Source organism: Xyrauchen texanus, chromosome 22, assembly GCF_025860055.1.
Source record: "Xyrauchen texanus isolate HMW12.3.18 chromosome 22, RBS_HiC_50CHRs, whole genome shotgun sequence".
Classification (NCBI taxonomy): domain Eukaryota; kingdom Metazoa; phylum Chordata; class Actinopteri; order Cypriniformes; family Catostomidae; genus Xyrauchen; species Xyrauchen texanus.
The window spans coordinates 39,772,285-39,790,216 of record NC_068297.1 but is presented as its reverse complement, the minus strand read 5'-3'; the positions used below and the strand labels follow the sequence as shown (position 1 = coordinate 39,790,216).

The 17,932-nt window shown below is 49.2% G+C and overlaps 1 protein-coding gene across 1 annotated transcript in view; it reads right to left on the bottom strand.

Annotated features, from left to right (window-relative positions):
- Positions 1-2,024, bottom strand: part of LOC127662857 (peroxidasin homolog) — a 102,699-nt gene extending 100,675 nt beyond the window's left edge. Inside the window, exon 1 of the mRNA XM_052154234.1 lies at positions 1,769-2,024. Coding sequence (XP_052010194.1) covers positions 1,769-1,953 — 185 coding nt within the window. The 5' untranslated portion in view covers positions 1,954-2,024. The remainder of the gene's footprint in view (positions 1-1,768) is intronic.
- Positions 2,025-17,932: the final 15,908 nt, after the last annotated feature.

The window sequence follows — 17,932 nt, the reverse complement described above, 5'->3', positions numbered from 1 at the left end:
GCCAAACCAGCATCAACCCGCATCTCAGAATAGCATTCAGAGATTTTATTCTTCTCACCACAATTGTACAGAGTGGTTATCTGAGTTACCATAGACTATGTCAGTTCAAACCAGTCTGGCCATTCTCTGTTGACCTCTCTCATCAACAAGACATTTCCATCCACATTTGGGTCCTCATGGCCAGACTGTGTAACAGCTTCTTCCCCCAAGCCATCAGACTCCTCAATACTCAGAGACTGGTTTGACACACACGTGTCCTGAGTTGCACTTTAATTATTGTCACTTTATAACTGTCTGCTACCTCAATAACTGCTATGTGCATAGAACACTATCTCATAGTATGTTATGTTTACATTTGGCATTAGAAACTGTCATCTTTTTGCACTACTGTGTACTGGTCGGCGCTGCACTGTCTATTGTCCTGTTCATTTTTAGTAATTTATTGTACTGTCCCGTACTTATTGCACACGTTTGCACGTTCACTTTATATAGGTATGTTATTTAGTCTGTGTAGTCTCATGTGGTTCTGTGTTTGTCCTATGTTGTTTTATGTAGACCATGGTCCTGGAGGAACGTTGTCTAGTTTCACTGTGTACTGTACGAACTGTATATGGTTGAATGACAATAAAAACCACTTGACTTGAGTTACAGAAATACTCAAACCAGCCCGTCTGGCACCAACAATCGTCCATGTGATTATCTAATCAGCCAATTGTGTGGCAGCAGTGCAGTGCATAAACTCATGCAGATATGTGTCAGGAGCTTAATTTAATGTTCACATCAACCATCAGAATGGGTCAAAAATATGATCTCAGTGATTTGGACCATGGCATGATTGTTGGTGCCAGACTAAGGATTTCTGTAACTGCTGATCTCTTGGTACTTTCACACACAACAGTCTCTAGAATTTGCACAGAATGGTGCCAAAAACTAAAAAAACATCCACTGAGCGGCAGTTATGTGGATGGAAATGTCTTGTTGATGAGAGAGGTCAACAGAGAATGGTCAGACTGGTTTGAACTGACAAAGTCTACAGTAACTCAGATAATCACTCTGTTCAATTGTAGGGAGAAGATTATCATCTCAGAAAGCTCAGTTGGTGCGGTTTTGGTATCACAAAGTGGCAGATCGGTGTAAAATATATATATATATATATATATATATATATATATATATATATATATAACAAACACACACACATGCAAACCTGAGATTTGTGAAGTGTGCCACTGCAGACTTGGTCAAGAGTAGAAAGATGTGCCTTTAAACCTGGTGAGCTGCCAATCTACAGAGCATTTTGGGCAGCAGATGTAATTTATTTATTTGAAATCATATGATCATGCAACATTTTGGGTACCATAAGTGCGTTCAGTGTCAGCTGACTCGACTCTGTGCGCGTGAACTGAGCTGATTCGAGTGGAGCCTAATAATGTTGACTAGGTAGGGAGCTCACTAGGTTTTGAAACAGCCGTTGTGTGCGCGAAACAAAGACTCGTCCAGATGATGAATGTTACAATGCAAATCAGAACAGAGACCGAGACTTTCAAAAGAGCACTCTAACTTCCCTCAGACTCGTTTGAACTCAATAAATAACCGACGAGCTCCAAACAAACCCAGTGCAACAAATGCATTTCAACGATGACAACTTACGCCGAGTGAAGTTTTGTGTAACTTTAAAGGTAGATACAGCTCATTTTCGGATCAGATAAGCAAAATACAACACTTACTAACTTACTTAATTACTTCAAATAAAGTCTCATGTACTCACAGGATTGTTGTCTGTGGAAGGACAGCGGGTACAGTTTCCAGGTTTAAATGCATGCATCTGACAGTGGTACGGAAACATAAACAGCGGCTAGGACAAGACAACACCCGGGATGGGCCACAGCTGAGAAACAACACGGCGAGTGCACTTAAAAAACAAGGTACGTTTCGGAGAGTTCGCAACGCCATGGCCGGCTAGTGAGCCGCAAGAACAGTGTGGAGGAATCGAGCAGTCCGGTGGAAAATAGGGCAGTGTTACAGCCTGCGCACTAGACCAATCACAGTCCCCTCGATCATGCTCAGGATAAAAGCCCATCCTACTGAAGTTTCGCCTGCTGCATACTTCAAACGTGCGTTACCGTCATCAGCATAGTACGTGCTTAAAATAATATTCCGGGTTCATTACAAGTTAAGTTCAATAGACAGCGTTTAGGCATAATGTTGAAAATAAGTTTCGACTCGTCCCTTTTTTGAGTGTGAAATAAACAAAATTCTGGGTTACATTGAGGCACTTATAATCAGTCCTACCAGAATTTCACAGCAAATTTTCATGATTTTTGCAGCCCAATATGACTGAATTTGCAGCAGCTTTTCTCAAATTTTGTGATACAATTTGCAGCATTTTTTTGGGTTGTTAATTACATTTTAAATGCAATTACAAAACATTTTGGTGCACAATACCTGAATATGCAGTTAGCAAGAAAATAAAAGAAAACAAATAAAATCACACACACAAATACCATACATTTAGATGAAACCTGTGGGTATTGGAAAACCCATCATTATTTTTGTATTAAAATGCTCTGCCTAAAAAAATGCAAGAAAACTTATCTAAGGTTAGACGTGCAATAAATCTGTAAACAACAAACACAAATGAGGATTCAATAATTATGCCTTTTGCAATTATTAATCTGATAAATATGAACAAATACAATTAGAGTTTGTGGCAGGGCGGAGGCTTGATTAGCCTAATACGGGACCGGGTGTGTATGATCACGACCCGGCCCCGCCCTCCGCCCTGCCACATTGTTCATATATATGAACATCTATGTATACATTTCAATTCCACAAGTGTTTGAAAAATAAATGTTACATACACGAAAATGGCAATTTTTGTCATATTTTAAAATACAGTATAGGCCTTTGTTGCACTTGTATATGTACTGGCGGCCAAAGGTTTGGAATAATGTGCAGATTTTGCTCATATGGAAAGATATTGGTACTTTTATTCACCAAAGTGGCATTCAACTGATCACAATGTATAGTTAGGACATTAACATCTGTCATGAACTCCCAGTTCCCTTTCTGTCGCTCTCTCCACGTTGTGTCGGAGAAGCGACACTAGGGGGTCTCTCTTGAGCGCCGATATCCACCTCTGATCTATGAAAAAAGGCCAATGAGAGTTGGCAGCCGGTATTTGCATGTCCCGCCCGGACATACGGGTATTTAAGCGGCGCAAATACGGGAGTTCATTCAGAAAATTTCTTCGGAGCCGATGGTCTGTCTGCAGTTTGCTGCGAGTTACACACCACTAACGTTCCTGTTTCCTCTGACGATCTGCATGCTGTTGGATCTTGACGGCGCACAACAGCGGCTTTCTCCTTCACATTGCACGGCGTGCATTGTTGCCCCTGAGCGCTTCGACAGCGCATACACACACACACATTGTGTATTTAAAAGAGTAAATTCCTATTAAAAGAGTAATTTCTCTAAAAGAGCAAAACACAGTGGCGTTGAACGTCCTTCTCAGGACGCGTCTTTTTCAAGATGCCCTTCCGCCCCTGTGTTGTTCCTGGATGCGGTAGAGTGCTCTCCGCTTCAGACGGCCACAGGCGCTGTCTCGTGTGTTTGGGCCGCGATCACACCGAGGCGGCGTTTGTGGATGGTTCATGTTCTCACTGCGAGAACATGACCATGACCACGTTGCGGTCGCGGCTTGCTTTCAACAGAAAGCAAGCCACCCCAGCTGCACCCCGCATTGCTCCTTCTTCCCACGGGATTGAGGACGATGCGGTTGGCGCTGGGGGCGATTTGGGGGCGGCAGCGGGTGCAGTTTCGCCGGGTAGCCCCCCGCGAACCTCCCGTTTCCCGACACGCTCGCTGGTCCCCGTCCACGCTCGTGGCGATAGCGTCTCGCCTCATGGCCCGGCTATCTATCCTCCCAGCCCGAAGCAGATGAGCTCGCCGCTGCATCGGAGAGTGTGATTTCTGATGCCGAGGACTCCCCTGGACTGCCTCCTTCGGGCCAGCAGGCCCAGGCTGAGGCTGATGCTCAGATGTCTGAGATGCTTTCCCGGGCCGCCGTGAGCGTGGGGTTGGATTGGAACCCTCCATCTTCCCCACAGCCTTCACGGTTGGATGACTGGTTCCTGGGGGCAGCGCGCCGTTCGCGGCCTCGCATCCCCCCAGTCCCGTTTTTCCCGGAGGTGCATGACGAGCTGACGTCTACGTAGAGAGCCCCGCTCTCCGCCCATCTAGGTGCCACCCGCTCCACTCTCACCACCCTCGACGGCGGAGAGCGCCACGGATACGGGCCGATTCCCCAGGTCGATAGGGCAGTTGCGTACCATCTATGCCCCGGTAGCCCTACCTCCTGGCGTGGCCGCCCCGTACTCCCATCCAAGCCCTGTAGGACAACATCCTCGCTCAACGCGAAGGCCTACAGTGCGGCTGGACGTGCTGCCTCCGCCCTGCATGCGATGGCCCTCCTGCAAGTCCACCAGGCCAAAGCACTCAGAAACATGCACGGGGGTGGACCTGATCCTGATGTGCTGCAGGAACTGCGCTCAGCGACCAACCTCATTCTGAGAGCGACGAAGGCCACAGCGCAGGCACTCGGACAGGCGATGGCCTCCCTAGTGGTCCAGGAATGCCATCTTTGGCTCAATCTGGTCGAGATGCGTGAGGCCGACAAGAACCGCCTCCTGGACGCACCTGTCTCTCAGATTGGCCTTTTCGGCAACACCGTCGAGGACTTCGCCCAACAGTTCTCCGCGGTGAAGAAGCAGACGGCGGCCATCTCTCAAGCATCATGCCCCACCGCAGACCTGCCGCTACGGGCCCTGCCCCGTCTGCCCGCCGAGGGCATCCCCCTGCGAAAAAACCAGCTCCTGCTCCGCCTCAACCCGGGACCAGCTCTCAGCCCCAGCGTCGAGCACCCCGCAGGCGGCGCACGCCCCCTGTCTCACGAACCCCCTCTAGGACCCAGAAGGCTCCCAAGCGTTCCTGAGACAGCCGACCCAGAGCCGAAGACGTTAGCTCCGGTGGTGGTAAGACCGCTCCGTCCCCCGGTGGAGGGCCGGGAGGAGAATCCTTTGTTTTTTCATTTGCCACACCCCCTGACGGGGGCTGTGGTACCCATATTCTCAATAAGAGCTATTTCCTTTGCCTCTGGGTCACCTGGCCCGCAAATGCCATTCTCACGGCAATCTGCTTTCAGATTACGACAGTCCCGGTACACCGGACGCGGTGATCCCGCCTTCCGCCTGCCCACGACTGTCCCCCAGCCGCCCGGTTCAGACGAGTCCAGAGGACGCCAACATCAGACCTCCTCCTCAGTCACGAACCCGCCCCCTGCCGGGCGCGCGGAGCAAGGTAAGTGCTTTGAGTCTATTCTCAGCACCTCAGCCTCAGGCTGCAACGAAGCCGCCCGACGCTGCATTACCTATTCCGCCCCGCTGCGAGGCCCCGCCGGGTACGTCCAAAATACTCGTCCCTTTGGTGCCCCTAGCGCAGAGCTGAGAAGCGTGGCTTTCGCTTCCCAACGCATCACGCTGGCTGCACCGGACCATTCGACTCGGTTACACAATTCAGTTTGCCCGGCTCCCGCCCCCTTTCAGGGGCGTCCGCTTTTCCGCAGCACACGGCGAGTATGCCAGTTCCCTGCGCACGGAAATCGCGACCCTCTTAGCCAAGGGCGCGGTAGAGCCCGTCCCTCCAACCGAAATGAGGAAGGGTTTCTACAGCCCTTACTTCATTGTACCCAAGAAAGGCGGCGGCTTACGACCAATCCTGGACCTGCGAGTTTTCAATCGGGCCTTGTTAAAACTCCCGTTCAAATTGCTCACGCAGAGAAATATTCTGGCTGGTGTTCGGCATCTAGATTGGTTCGCAGCGGTAGACCTGAAGGACGCGTACTTCCACGTCTCAATTCTGCCACGATACCGACCCTTCTTACGGTTCGCGTTCGACGGCCAGGCGTTTCAGTACAAAGTTCTCCCCTTCGGCCTGTCTCTGTTCCCTCACGTCTTCACGAAGGTCGCAGAGGCAGCCCTTGCCCCGCTACGAGTAGCCGGCATCCGCATTCTCAACTACGTCGACGACTGGCTCATCCTAGCACACTCTCGAGAGTTACTATGCACACACAGAGACCAGGTGCTCTGGCACCTCAGCCGCTTGGGGCTTCAGGTCAACTGGGAAAAGAGCAAGCTCACTCCGGTTCAGAGCATCTCTTTTCTCGGGTTGGAGTTAGACTCAGTCTCAGTGACAGCACGCTTCACGAGCGAGCGTGCTCAGTCGGTGCTGGACTGCCTCGCTTCCTTCAAGCCAGGCACAGTGGTCCCTCTAAAACTTTTCCAGAGGCTCCTGGGGCATATGGCGTCCTCCGCGGCGGTCGCACCGCTGGGGTTGATGCATATGAGACCACTCCAGCACTGGCTCCAGACTCGAGTCTCGAGACAAGCATGGCACCACGGCACGCATCGGGTAAGGATCACCCCCGCCTGCCTCAAAAACTCCGACCCTGGACAGACCTCTGCTTTTTACGGGCAGGAGTGCCCCTGCAGCAGGTGTCCCGACCCGTTCTGATCACAACCGACGCCTCCCGGTCCGGGTGGGGTGCCGTGTGCTGCGGGTACGCAGCAGCAGGCCGTTGGAAAAGGGCCCCGCTGCGTTGGCACATCAATTGCCTGGAGTTGCTGACCGTCCTTCTTGCTCTCAGGAAGTTCCTCCCGTTAGTTCGGGACAAACACGTCCTCGTGAGATCGGACAGCACCACGGTGGTGGCGTACATAAATCGCCAAGGCGGCGTACGCTCCCGCCACATGTCACAACTCGCCCGCCGTCTCCTCCTATGGAGCCAGCAGCGACTCAAGTCGCCGCGTGCCACTCACATCCCCGGCAAGCTCAACGTCATAGCGGACGCGCTATCACGACAACGCCTGCCCGGCGGGGAGTGGAGGCTTCACCCCCAGTCGGTCCAGCTGATTTGGGAACGGTATGGCAAGGCCCAGGTAGACCTGTTTGCCTCCCAGGAAACCTCCCACTGTCCGCTCTGGTACGCCCTAACAGAGGCTCCCCTCGGGACAGACGCGCTGGCACACAGCTGGCCCTCGGGGCTGCGCAGGTACACATTTCCCCCAGTGAGCCTTCTTGTACCGGTGCTGTGCAAGGTCAGGGAGGACGAGGAGCAAGTCACGTTAGTGGCCCCCTACTGGCCCACTCGGATTTGGTTCTCGGAACTCAAGACTTCTCGCGACAGCTCCTCCCTGGCGAATTCCCCTGAGAAAGGACCTCCTCTCTCAGGGACAGGGCACGCTCTGGCACCCGCGCCCAGACTTCTGGAACCTCCACGTCTGGTCCCTGGACGAGATGCGGAAGAGCTAGCCGGCTTACCGGCAACCGTTGTGAATACAGTCAACCAAGCCAGAGCCCCCTCTACCAGGCACCTTTACGCCCTAAAGTGGCGCTTGTTCGCAGATTGGTGTTCTTCCCGAACTGAAGACCTGCAGTGATGCGCGATCAAGTCAGTGCTCCTGTTCCTACAGGAGAGGCTGGACAGGAGGCTGTCCCCGTCCACCCTCAAGGTGTATGCTGCCGCCATTGCCGCCCACCACGATCCTGTAGATGGCAAGTCTTTGGGTAAGCACGACCTGATCCTCAGGTTCCTGAGAGGCGCCCGGAGGTTGAATCCCTCCCGGCCAGGCCTAGTTCCCTCCTGGGATCTCTCGGTAGTCTTGGCAGGACTCCTGAGACCTCCCTTCGAGCCACTTGTATCAATTGGACTCAGGGCCCTCTCTCTTAAGACGGCCCTGCTGATCGCGCTCGCCTCTATCAAGAGGGTCTGGGACCTGCAAGCGTTCTCTGTCAGCGACACTTGCCTGGAGTTCGGTCTGGCAGATACGTCTGTGATCCTAAGACCGTGACCGGGCTATGTGCCCAAGGTTCCTACCACACCCTTCCGAGATCAGGTAGTGAACCTGCAAGCGCTGCCCCGGGAGGAGGCAGACCCAGCCCTTTCGTTGCTATGTCCAGTGCGCGCCCTGCGCATTTACCTGGACCGCACTCAGAGCACCAGACGCTCTGAGCAGCTCTTTGTCTGCTTTGGGGGACGGCAGAAAGGGAATGCCGTCTCCAAACAGAGGCTCGCCCACTGGGTTGTCGACGCCATCACACTGGCTTATCACACCCAGGCCGTGCCCCTACCCTTGCGGGTCCGAGCTCACTCAACAAGGGGTGTTAGCGTCCTCGTGGGCACTGGCCAAGGGCACCTCCCTAGCAGACATCTGTAGAGCCGCGGGTTGGGCAACACCCAACACCTTCGCGAGGTTGTACAACCTCCACGTTGAGTCGGTTGCGTCTCGTGTTTTCTCAGGTCCGAGCCCGTAGAACTCGGTAACACGTAGACCGACCGGCCGGGTGGATCGCTTGCGCCCAGCGCCCTTTTCCTGACGTCAAGGTAAAGTAGTGCGCCTTCTTCCCAGGGTGCCCCACTCCTAGTCGGGACCCTGGTCGATTCCTCCCCAGCCCTCCGGGTCCGTGGTTCAGCGGAGGAACTCGCCGACCCAAGCCACTGCGGGTACCCTGATGGCTACCCTGTACTGGTATAGGTGCTCCACATGTAAGGCCTCCTGCTCGGACTCCCCCTGTATGTAATTCCACGGTTCTGTCCCCTTACGAGCGGACCCCATGTCTCCCTTAGGCGGTTACAGCTGCCCCAGTCGCCGTGCTGTAGCAACTCCCCCCTTTCGAGGCTGGATCTACCACCGCACCATACTTTCCACACGAGCCCTAAGACGGCCGTGTGACGTGTCTACCACTTTTCCTCCCCAAGAAAAAGGGCAGGTGTGGTCTCCACAGGGTCTGGGTAAGACCCCCTTCCCTATATGCGTGTAAGGGCCCCGGCCGTGATTGCTCTATGCGAGAAACATAGAGAGAAAAGAGGCCCAGCCAGGCTGGCCCGTTCCCATGTTGGCAAACATCGCCTTGTTCCCCTTCCAGGGTAACTAGAAGGATTCCGATGTTCTTATGGGGCATTGGGGAAGGCTACATGCAGCCAGGTACAGACGATGCGCGGCACTGGATGAAATCCCTGCCCGCCTCTGTATCGGCGGTTCACGTACACGGTTCAGCGCATGGCAAGATTGGATTGGGTCCCCTAGTGTCGCTTCTCCGACACAACGTGGAGAGAGCGACAGAAGGGGAATATTTGGTTATGTATGTAACCTCCGTTCCCCGAGGGAGGGAACGACACGTTGTGTCTTTCCTCCGCCATGTCGCTGAACCGAGCCACTGTTGTGGCCGGACCATTTCCGGCTCCTCAGAAAAATCTTGAATGAACTCCCGTATTTGCGCCGCTTAAATACCCGTATGTCCGGGGGCGGGACATGCAAATACCGGCTGCCAACTCTCATTGGCCTTTATTCATAGATCAGAGGTGGATATCGGCGCTCAAGAGAGACCCCCTAGTGTCGCTTCTCCGACACAACGTGTCGTTCCCTCCCTCGGGGAACAGAGGTTACATACGTAACCAAACGTTTTCCAGCCTCGACCATCCCAGATCAATGCCTGTTGCCTGCAATGGCCAATGAGCCAATGCCTGCCACGACCACGGAGGATGTTCCCCAGTCAATGCCTGGGCTCACGACCACAGAGGTCATTCCCCAGTTAGTGCCAGTGCTCATGACCACGGGGTTCATTCTCTTGTCACTGCCAATGCTCATGACCACAGAGGTTGTCCCTCAGTTTCTGCTGGCATTCCTGACCATGACGACTCCACCCTCTGAGTTTTCCACGGCTTCGCACCTCGAGCCTTCCATGGGTTCACCTTCCATAGTTCTGCTCCTCAAGCCCTCCACAGCTCCCTGCTCCAAGCCCTCCATCGCTCTGCCTCTCGTGCTGCCCATGGCTCCACCTACCTTGGCGACACCCCTCGGGCATCTCCTGGCTCTGCCTCCCATGGCTCCACCTGTCGAACCTCTCCGCCTGCCTTCGTCAAGCATCCCTCGGCTCTGCCCTCCACCTCCTATGACTCAGCCATCTCCTTCTCCTGTTGTTCTGCCTCCTGATCCTGTTCCTGCCCTGTGGCTGCCCCCCAGGCTTCCTGAACCTCTCCCTGCCCTGTGGTCTCCTACCAGGCCTCCTGATCCTGAATGCCCTGGTCCTCACCCTAGGGGGAGACCTAAGAGAAATAGTGCTCCCGGAGTGAGCCCTTTGGGGGAGGGTTCTGTCATGAACTCAGTTTCCCAGCAAGCAACACAGCCGCCCCGGACTCCAATTCCCACAACACAATGCACTACCTCGATCCCAATCACCTGAACTCTTTTCAGCCTCACCTGCATCTCGTCACCTTAGTTACCCTTTATAAGAAACCTTGTCACGTTTTGTCAGTGTAAAGTATACGCTCTATTCCTTGTGTCTAAGATGTTACCAAGCCTTCATAGTCAGTCTGATCTCTTGTTAAAGTTCCTTTGCCTGTTTTGACCACGAGTTTGCCTCTAGCCCTGTTACCTCTGTTTGCCAATCGCCTGACCTTCTTTCTGGACTGATGATTGGATTTTGCCTGCTGTTTGAACTGTACTGTTGGCTGATCTACTTTTAAACCTCCCTTACTCCTCCCTTACTGTACTTGCATCCTACTCTCCTGGTGTATTTCCTGACAATAGCGTGAAAAATTACTATTACAATTTGACAAATTAGTTTTTTCATAACTTCTTATACTAGTCAAGTCAAGTTATGTCAAGTGGTTTTTATTGTCGTTTCAACCATATACAGTTAGTACAGTACACACCAAAACGAGACAACGTTCCTTCAGGACCATGGTGCTACATAAAAACAACATAGGACAAACACAGAACCACATGAGATTACCCAACTATATAAAATACCTATATATATATATCTATATACTTATATAAAGTGCACATGCAAACATGTGCAAAAATTACGGGACAGTACAAGAAATTTCTTACAATGAACAGGACAATTAGGCACAGTGAGAGACAGTGCAGCGCCGACCAGTACACAGTAGTGCAAAAAGATGACAGTTTCTAAAAACATGAACATAACATACTATGAGATAGTGTCCTATGCACATAGCAGTTATTGAGGTAGCAGACAGTTATAAAGTGACAGTAATTAAAGTGCAACTCAGGACACGTGTGTGTGTGTGTCAAACCAGTCTCTGAGTATTGAGGAGTCTGATGGCTTGGGGGAAGAAGCTGTTACACAGTCTGGCCGTGAGGGCCCAAATGCTTCGGTACCTCTTGCCAGATGGCAGGAGGGTAAAGAGTTTGTGTGAGGGGTGTGTGGGGTCGTCCACAATGCTGGTTGCTTTGCGGATACAGTGTTTTTTGTAAATGTCTTTGATGGAGGGAAGAGAGACCCCGATGATGTTCTCAGCTGTCCTCACTATCCTCTGCAGAGCTTTGCAGTCCGAAACGGTGCAAGTCTCAAACCAGGCGGTGATGCAGCTGCTCAGGATGCTCTCAATAGTCCCTCTATAGAATGTAGTGAGGATGGGTGGGTGGGAGATGTGATTTCCTCAGCCTTCGAAGAAAGTAGAGACGCTGCTGGGCTTTCTTGGTGATAGAGCTGGTGTTGAGGGACCATGTGAGGTTCTCCGCCAGGTGAACACCAAGGAATTTGGTGCTCTTGACGATCTCCACAGAGGCGCTGTCGATGTTCAGCGGAGAGTGTTCACCTTGTGCTCTCCTAAAGTCAACAACCATCTCTTTTGTTTTGTCAACATTCAGGGACAGGTTGTTGGCTCTACACCAGTCCGTTAGCCGCTGTACCACCTCTCTGTATGCTGACTCGTCGTTCTTGCTGATGAGACCCACTACGGTCATGTCATCTGCGAACTTGACGATGTGGTTCGAGCTGTGCATTGCTGCACAGTCGTGAGTCAGCAGAGTGAACAGCAGTGGACTGAGCACACAGCCCTGGGGGGCCCCAGTGCTCACTGTGGTGGTGGTGGAGATGCTGTTCCCGATCCTGACTGACTGAGGTCTCCCAGTCAGGAAGTCCTGGATCCAGTTGCAGAGGGAGGTGTCCAGGCCTAGCAAGTTCAGCTTTCCAATCAGGTGCTGAGGAATTATCGTGTTGAATGCTGAGCTGAAATCTATGAACAGCATTCGAACGTATGAGTCCTTTTTGTCCTTTGGTGGGTGAGGACCAGATGGAGGGTTGTGGTGATGGCGTCGTCCGTTGAACGGTTTGGACGATACGCAAACTGCAGTGGGTCTAGTGAGGGGGGCAGCTGGGTCTTAATGTGCCTCATGACGAGCCTCTCGAAGCACTTCATGATGATTGGTGTGAGTGCGACGGGACGGTAGTCGTTGAGGCAGGACACTGAAGACTTCTTTGGCATGGGGATGATGGTGGTGGCCTTGAAGCACGTTGGAATGACGGCGCTGCTCAGAGAGATGTTGAAGATGTCGGTAAGAACATCTGCTAGCTGGTCTGCACATCCTCTGAGCACTCTGCCAGGAATGTTGTCTGGTCCAGCAGCCTTCCATGGTTTGACTCTACGTAGAGTTTTCCTCACATCCGCCGTGGTAAGACAGAGCACCTTGTCGTTGGGAGGAGGGGTGGTCTTCCTCGCCACCACGTCGTTCTGCACTTCAAACGGAGCGTAGAAGTCGTTCAGCGCATCTGGATGGGAGGCATCTTTGTCACAGGCAACTGATGTTGTCCTGTAGTTGGTGATGGCCTGATTGCCCTGCCACATGCGCTGCATGTCACTGCTGTCCTGGAAGTGACTGTGGATTCTCTGGGTGTGTGCACGCTTTGCCTCTCTGATTGCCCGGGACAGTTTGGCCCTAGCTGTTCTTAGGGCTGCCTTATCGCCTGCTCTGAAGGCAGAGTCTCGGGTCCTCAGCAGCGTGCGCACCTCCGCAGTCATCCACGGCTTCTGGTTGGAGCATGTAGTGATGGTTTTGGAGAAAGTGACATCATCAATGCACTTGCTGATGTAGCTGGTCACTGATGCTGTGTATTCCTCCAAGTTGGTAGAATCGCCATATGTTGCAGCCTCCCTGAACATGTGCCAGTCAGTACACTCAGTAAAACCATCGCATCCTGAAGCACTTGCCATAGGGGTGGCTGTCTTGTCGGGCACTGCTCACACACTTTACAGTCTAGCTGATCCCACAAAAGCTCAATGGGGTTAAGATCCATAACACTCTTTTCCTGTTATCTGTTGTTCAATGTCTGTGTTTCTTTGCCCACTCTAACCTTTTATTTTAATTTTTCTGTTTCAAAAGTGGCCTTTTCTTTACAATTCTTCCCATAAGGCTTGCACTTCTGAGTCTTCTCTTTACTGTTGTACATTAAACTGGTGTTGAGCAGGTAGAATTAAATGAAGCTGTCAGCTGAGGACATGTGAGGCATCTATTTCTCAAACTAGAGTCTCTGATGTATTATCCTCTTGTTTTGTTATACATCTGGCATTCCACATCTCTTCCTGTCCTTGTTATAGTCAATTGTCCTTTGTCTTTGAAGACTGTAGGGTACAACTTTGTATGAAATCTTTTTGCCATTTTTTACCTATTATTTACCTTAAGAAATGCCAGTCTATTCCATACTGTGGCAACTCAAAAACAAACTCAAAGACAATGTTAAGCTTCATTTAACAAACCAAATAGCTTTCAGCAGTATTTGATATAATGGCAAGTGATTTTCGTGTACCAAATTAGCAATTTAGCATGATTACTCAAGGATACGGTGTTGGAGTGAAGGCTGCTGGAAATGGGGCCTGTCTAGATTTGATAAAAAATAATTAATTGGTGATGGTGCTGTTTTTTAACATCAGTTATGACCTGACTATACTTTGTGATCAATTGAATGTCACTTTGGTGAATTAAAGTACCAATTTCCTTCCAAAACAGCAAAATCTGTACATTTTTCCAAAACGTTTTTTTTTTAATATATTTTCAGCATACAAGTGTTCAGCATATATTGCCATTTTCAGATTCGTAGCCTACTGTATTAAGAACTTCAAATTCTAATCACACTTTACTACACAACTCATGGGTTTATAAGGGAATATTAGGGATTTTTTATATAAACGCAGATTTTTGTTTCTCATTCGCAGCTCTCAGCTTAAAGATTAAATATTAGCTGTGATGTATGTGGCATGTGTGCTGTCTGTGTTCCCCAAAAGTTTAAACAAGGATTTTGATAGTGTGACAACATGAGAGGGTCAGAATCTTTAGTGTGTGCAAGTTCCCAGTAAACACCACTTCAACAGTCTCTTCAGTATTTCGGTGTATTTAATAATTTAACAAAAGGTTTACAACTTAAATCTCTTCAGCTCAAAAGTAACTTATTCGTCTTTGTTTCACAGAGGTATGCGTCTGTAACACCCTTCAAATGATGGAGGACAGGAAACAGGTCTTCGGGGCACGGTAAGATTTTAATTCTCTTTTTTTTTAATGACAGTATTTGCAATCATGTAGAACACAGCAGGGACTTCAAACGCTGAGTTTGTTGTTCCGCCTCTCCTCCTCTGTGGCTGCTGGCTTTTTAAACCGCTCTCCTCACTCTACTGCAATTAGAGACAGGTGTTAGACATAATTTAGCCCAGGTGTGAGCGCCCTTACCGCTTTTCTCTCTCGGACGGGCGCTTGACCACGCCCCCGCTGCCACAGCGTCCTTTCTCCAACCACACACTCCAACAGTTTCTCACACCCACTATTAGAGCCTCGTGCTGGTCTCATTAGCTGCAGCTGTACTCTCAAGGCAGCCTGGGTTTTGTAGTCCTTAACAGACGGCCATCTTGCTCCAGCCATCTGAGGGCCATGTATCTGCCCTCTAGAACACGCCCTCTCATGATGCCACATACCCCCCTCCTCTGCTCTGAGGCTCTTGGTTGGCAGGCCCCTGTGAAGAGGACATCCTTGTGAGAGAGGGCATCAGCGTTTCCATGGCATCGACCAGGCCTGTGGACAACAGAGAAATTTAAGGCTTGCAGACTTAAAAACCATCTAGTTATTCTGCTGTTGCTCTCCTTGTTCTGGGCCATCCATTGCAGAGGTGCATGGTCTGTCATTAATACAAATTTCCTCCCCAATAGGTAGTACTTGAGTGGCTCTAGTGCCCATTTAATAGCCAGGCACTCTTTCTCAATTGTGGCATAGTTTTTCTCATGCTTTGCCAGTTTCCTACTGATATAGAGCACAGGATGTTCCTCGCCTTTATGTGTTTGAGAAAGGACTGCTCCTAGACCCACCTCAGAGGCATCAGTCTGCACCAGGAATTCTTTTGTGAAGTCTGGGGATTTCAAAATCGGCCTAGAACACAACATCCTCTTTAACCGGGAAAAGGCCTCCTCTGCCTCTTTGCTCCACCTTACCAGTCTGGAGTGTCTGTTAGTGGTTAGCTCTGTAATGGGTGCAACCAGACTTGAAAAGTTAGGCACAAATCTATCCATCACCAAGGAATCAACCACTTCTGTTGCTGAGTGCCTATCAGGCTCTAACCATTTCTTCGCCAGAAGCATTAATTCGTGCATCTGTGTACGGGGTGGCTGTTCTTTCTTGAAGCACCATGCATGGAACCTCTGGGCCCTTCCGAATTCTGTAAGCCCACTGCGACTTAATATTTCTTTCTTTAAGGAGTCATAACTATTGGCCAAGGTTGGGTCTAGATCTAGGAAGGCTTTCTGTGATTCTCCAGACAAAAAAGGTGCCAATAATTTGGCCCATTGAGCTCTTGGCCATTTTTCTCTGAGAGCGGTTGTCTCAAAGGCATGCAAGTAAGCTTCAACATCATCATTCTCTCCCATTTTAGGAATAAAGTCACTAGCCCGTATCCTGCTAACATCTTGGGCTTGTTTCATTTCCAATTCTTTAACTTTAAGGTTATTAGCCCGCCTCTGTTCCTCCAGCAAACCAGCTTGGATTTGCTGCTGTACTTTATTACTTTCTATCATTGTTTTCAGTAACTCTTCCATCTTAGAATCAATTGATTGTGTACTTAGCTTAGCAAACAGGCTTGTGAGGTCCTCCACGTCACTCTGGAACATCAGCAGTCATCCACTTGCCTGCATTCTCCACCAAATGTGACAGCATGAGAGGGTCAGAATCTTTAGTGTGTGCAAGTTCCCAGTAAACACCACTTCAACAGTCTTTTCAGTATGTCGGTGTATTTAATAATTTAACAAAAGGTTTACAACTTAAATCTCTTCAGCTCAAAAGTAACTTATTCGTCTTTGTTTCACAGAGGTATGCGTCCTTTCTCCAACCACACACTCAAACAGTTTCTCACACCCACTATTAGAGCCTCGTGCTGGTCTCATTAGCTGCAGCTGTACTCTCAAGGCAGCCTGGGTTTTGTAGTCCTTAACAGACGGCCATCTTGCTCCAGCCATCTGAGGGCCATGTATCTGCCCTCTAGAACACGCCCTCTCATGATGCCACATAGTAAAACCTTTACTTTGTAAAGTTATATCTGATTTTGTAACATTGTTGCGATGACGACGTAACACTGTAAACCCTAGAACTGTAGAACAACTGTAAAAACTATGATTTAAACAACTTTACATCTCAAAAAATTCACAGGTTTTAACAGAAGAAAGAGCTTTTATACAATTATACGTTTCACATTTCTTATGACTTCCTCTAAACCCCCCAACAATTAACCCCATTCACTTTTAACCTTGATTTTTGCAAAAAAATAAATACAAAAAATAGAAAAGGAGGGACACAATCAACATTATGCCAAAAATGATGTCGATTGAGCTTAACTTGAATTAAAATTAGGGGTGCAATGGTTTGAATTTCTCATGGTTCGGTATGTATCACGGTTTAAGGGTTACGGTTTAAGGGTCACGGTTTCGGTACGGTTCAGTATCAGTAAAAAAAATATATATATTACTGCCAGATCCAAAGAATAATCTATTTGGTAAACGCTTCAACAGGATTGCCCTTAAATAACAATCATTGTTTTACAGCAGTATCCATAGTTTAACCATGGCATTTGTAGTAAAATCATAGTAAACACAATATAAACATGGTTACTGTCACGGTTATTATATATAATAAAATCATGTTTACTATATAGAAACTACAGTATTACTGTTATAAAACCATGGTTAATTGTATCAAAATCAAGATTTCTGCTCAGAAAACCATGGTGACAGTAGTCATGGTTACTAAAATATTACTATAGTAAAACCATGCTTAATTTTTGTTAGGATCCTTAACTAAAAAAAAAAAAACATTTACTCGAATTACTAAATCAACATTTGAACTTAATACCTGCACTAATACGCAACATGCATCAACATAAAGTGCACTTCAAACTCATCTCAACATATTCAATATTCGGAAGCTGTACATCACTATAAATCAAAATCAAATCCCTTTATTGTCACTCAACCATATACACAAGTGCAACAGTGGGTCTTGGGTGCGGTTCAAAGCAACATAGCAGTATGACAATTACAATTAACGTCTGATTTACACATAACACAGTTTACACATCTGTTACACAACACAATATACACCTAATAATATACCATATAGAGTATACACAAAATAAGAAGACTTTATACAAAAAATAAAATTATAATTTACAAAATAATAGGAATAACCTTGCTTGAGTGTGTTCATCCGTCGTTTGACTCCGACTCATTCCTTGAAGTTCGGGTGATTTTCTCGCACTGTCAGCAGGTTGTATGGCGGCTGATCCTCGGCGGGTTGGTGGAGATATCAGCGAAGTCAACTCGGTTGAAGAAGGAAGAGAAATCTTCTACACTTCTGTAGGCAAAAGTGTGAGATGTGCATTGCTCTGCGGTCTCCTTCGCATCCGTCAGCTTGCTCGGTGGAACACAGAGAATCTCGGCTCGTCCAGCAAGATGGAGATTGTATGGCCAAAGTTCAGGTACGCACGTTACTTCCTTGGGCAACAAGGCTACACCTGGGAGCAGCAGGGCTGCGACTAGATG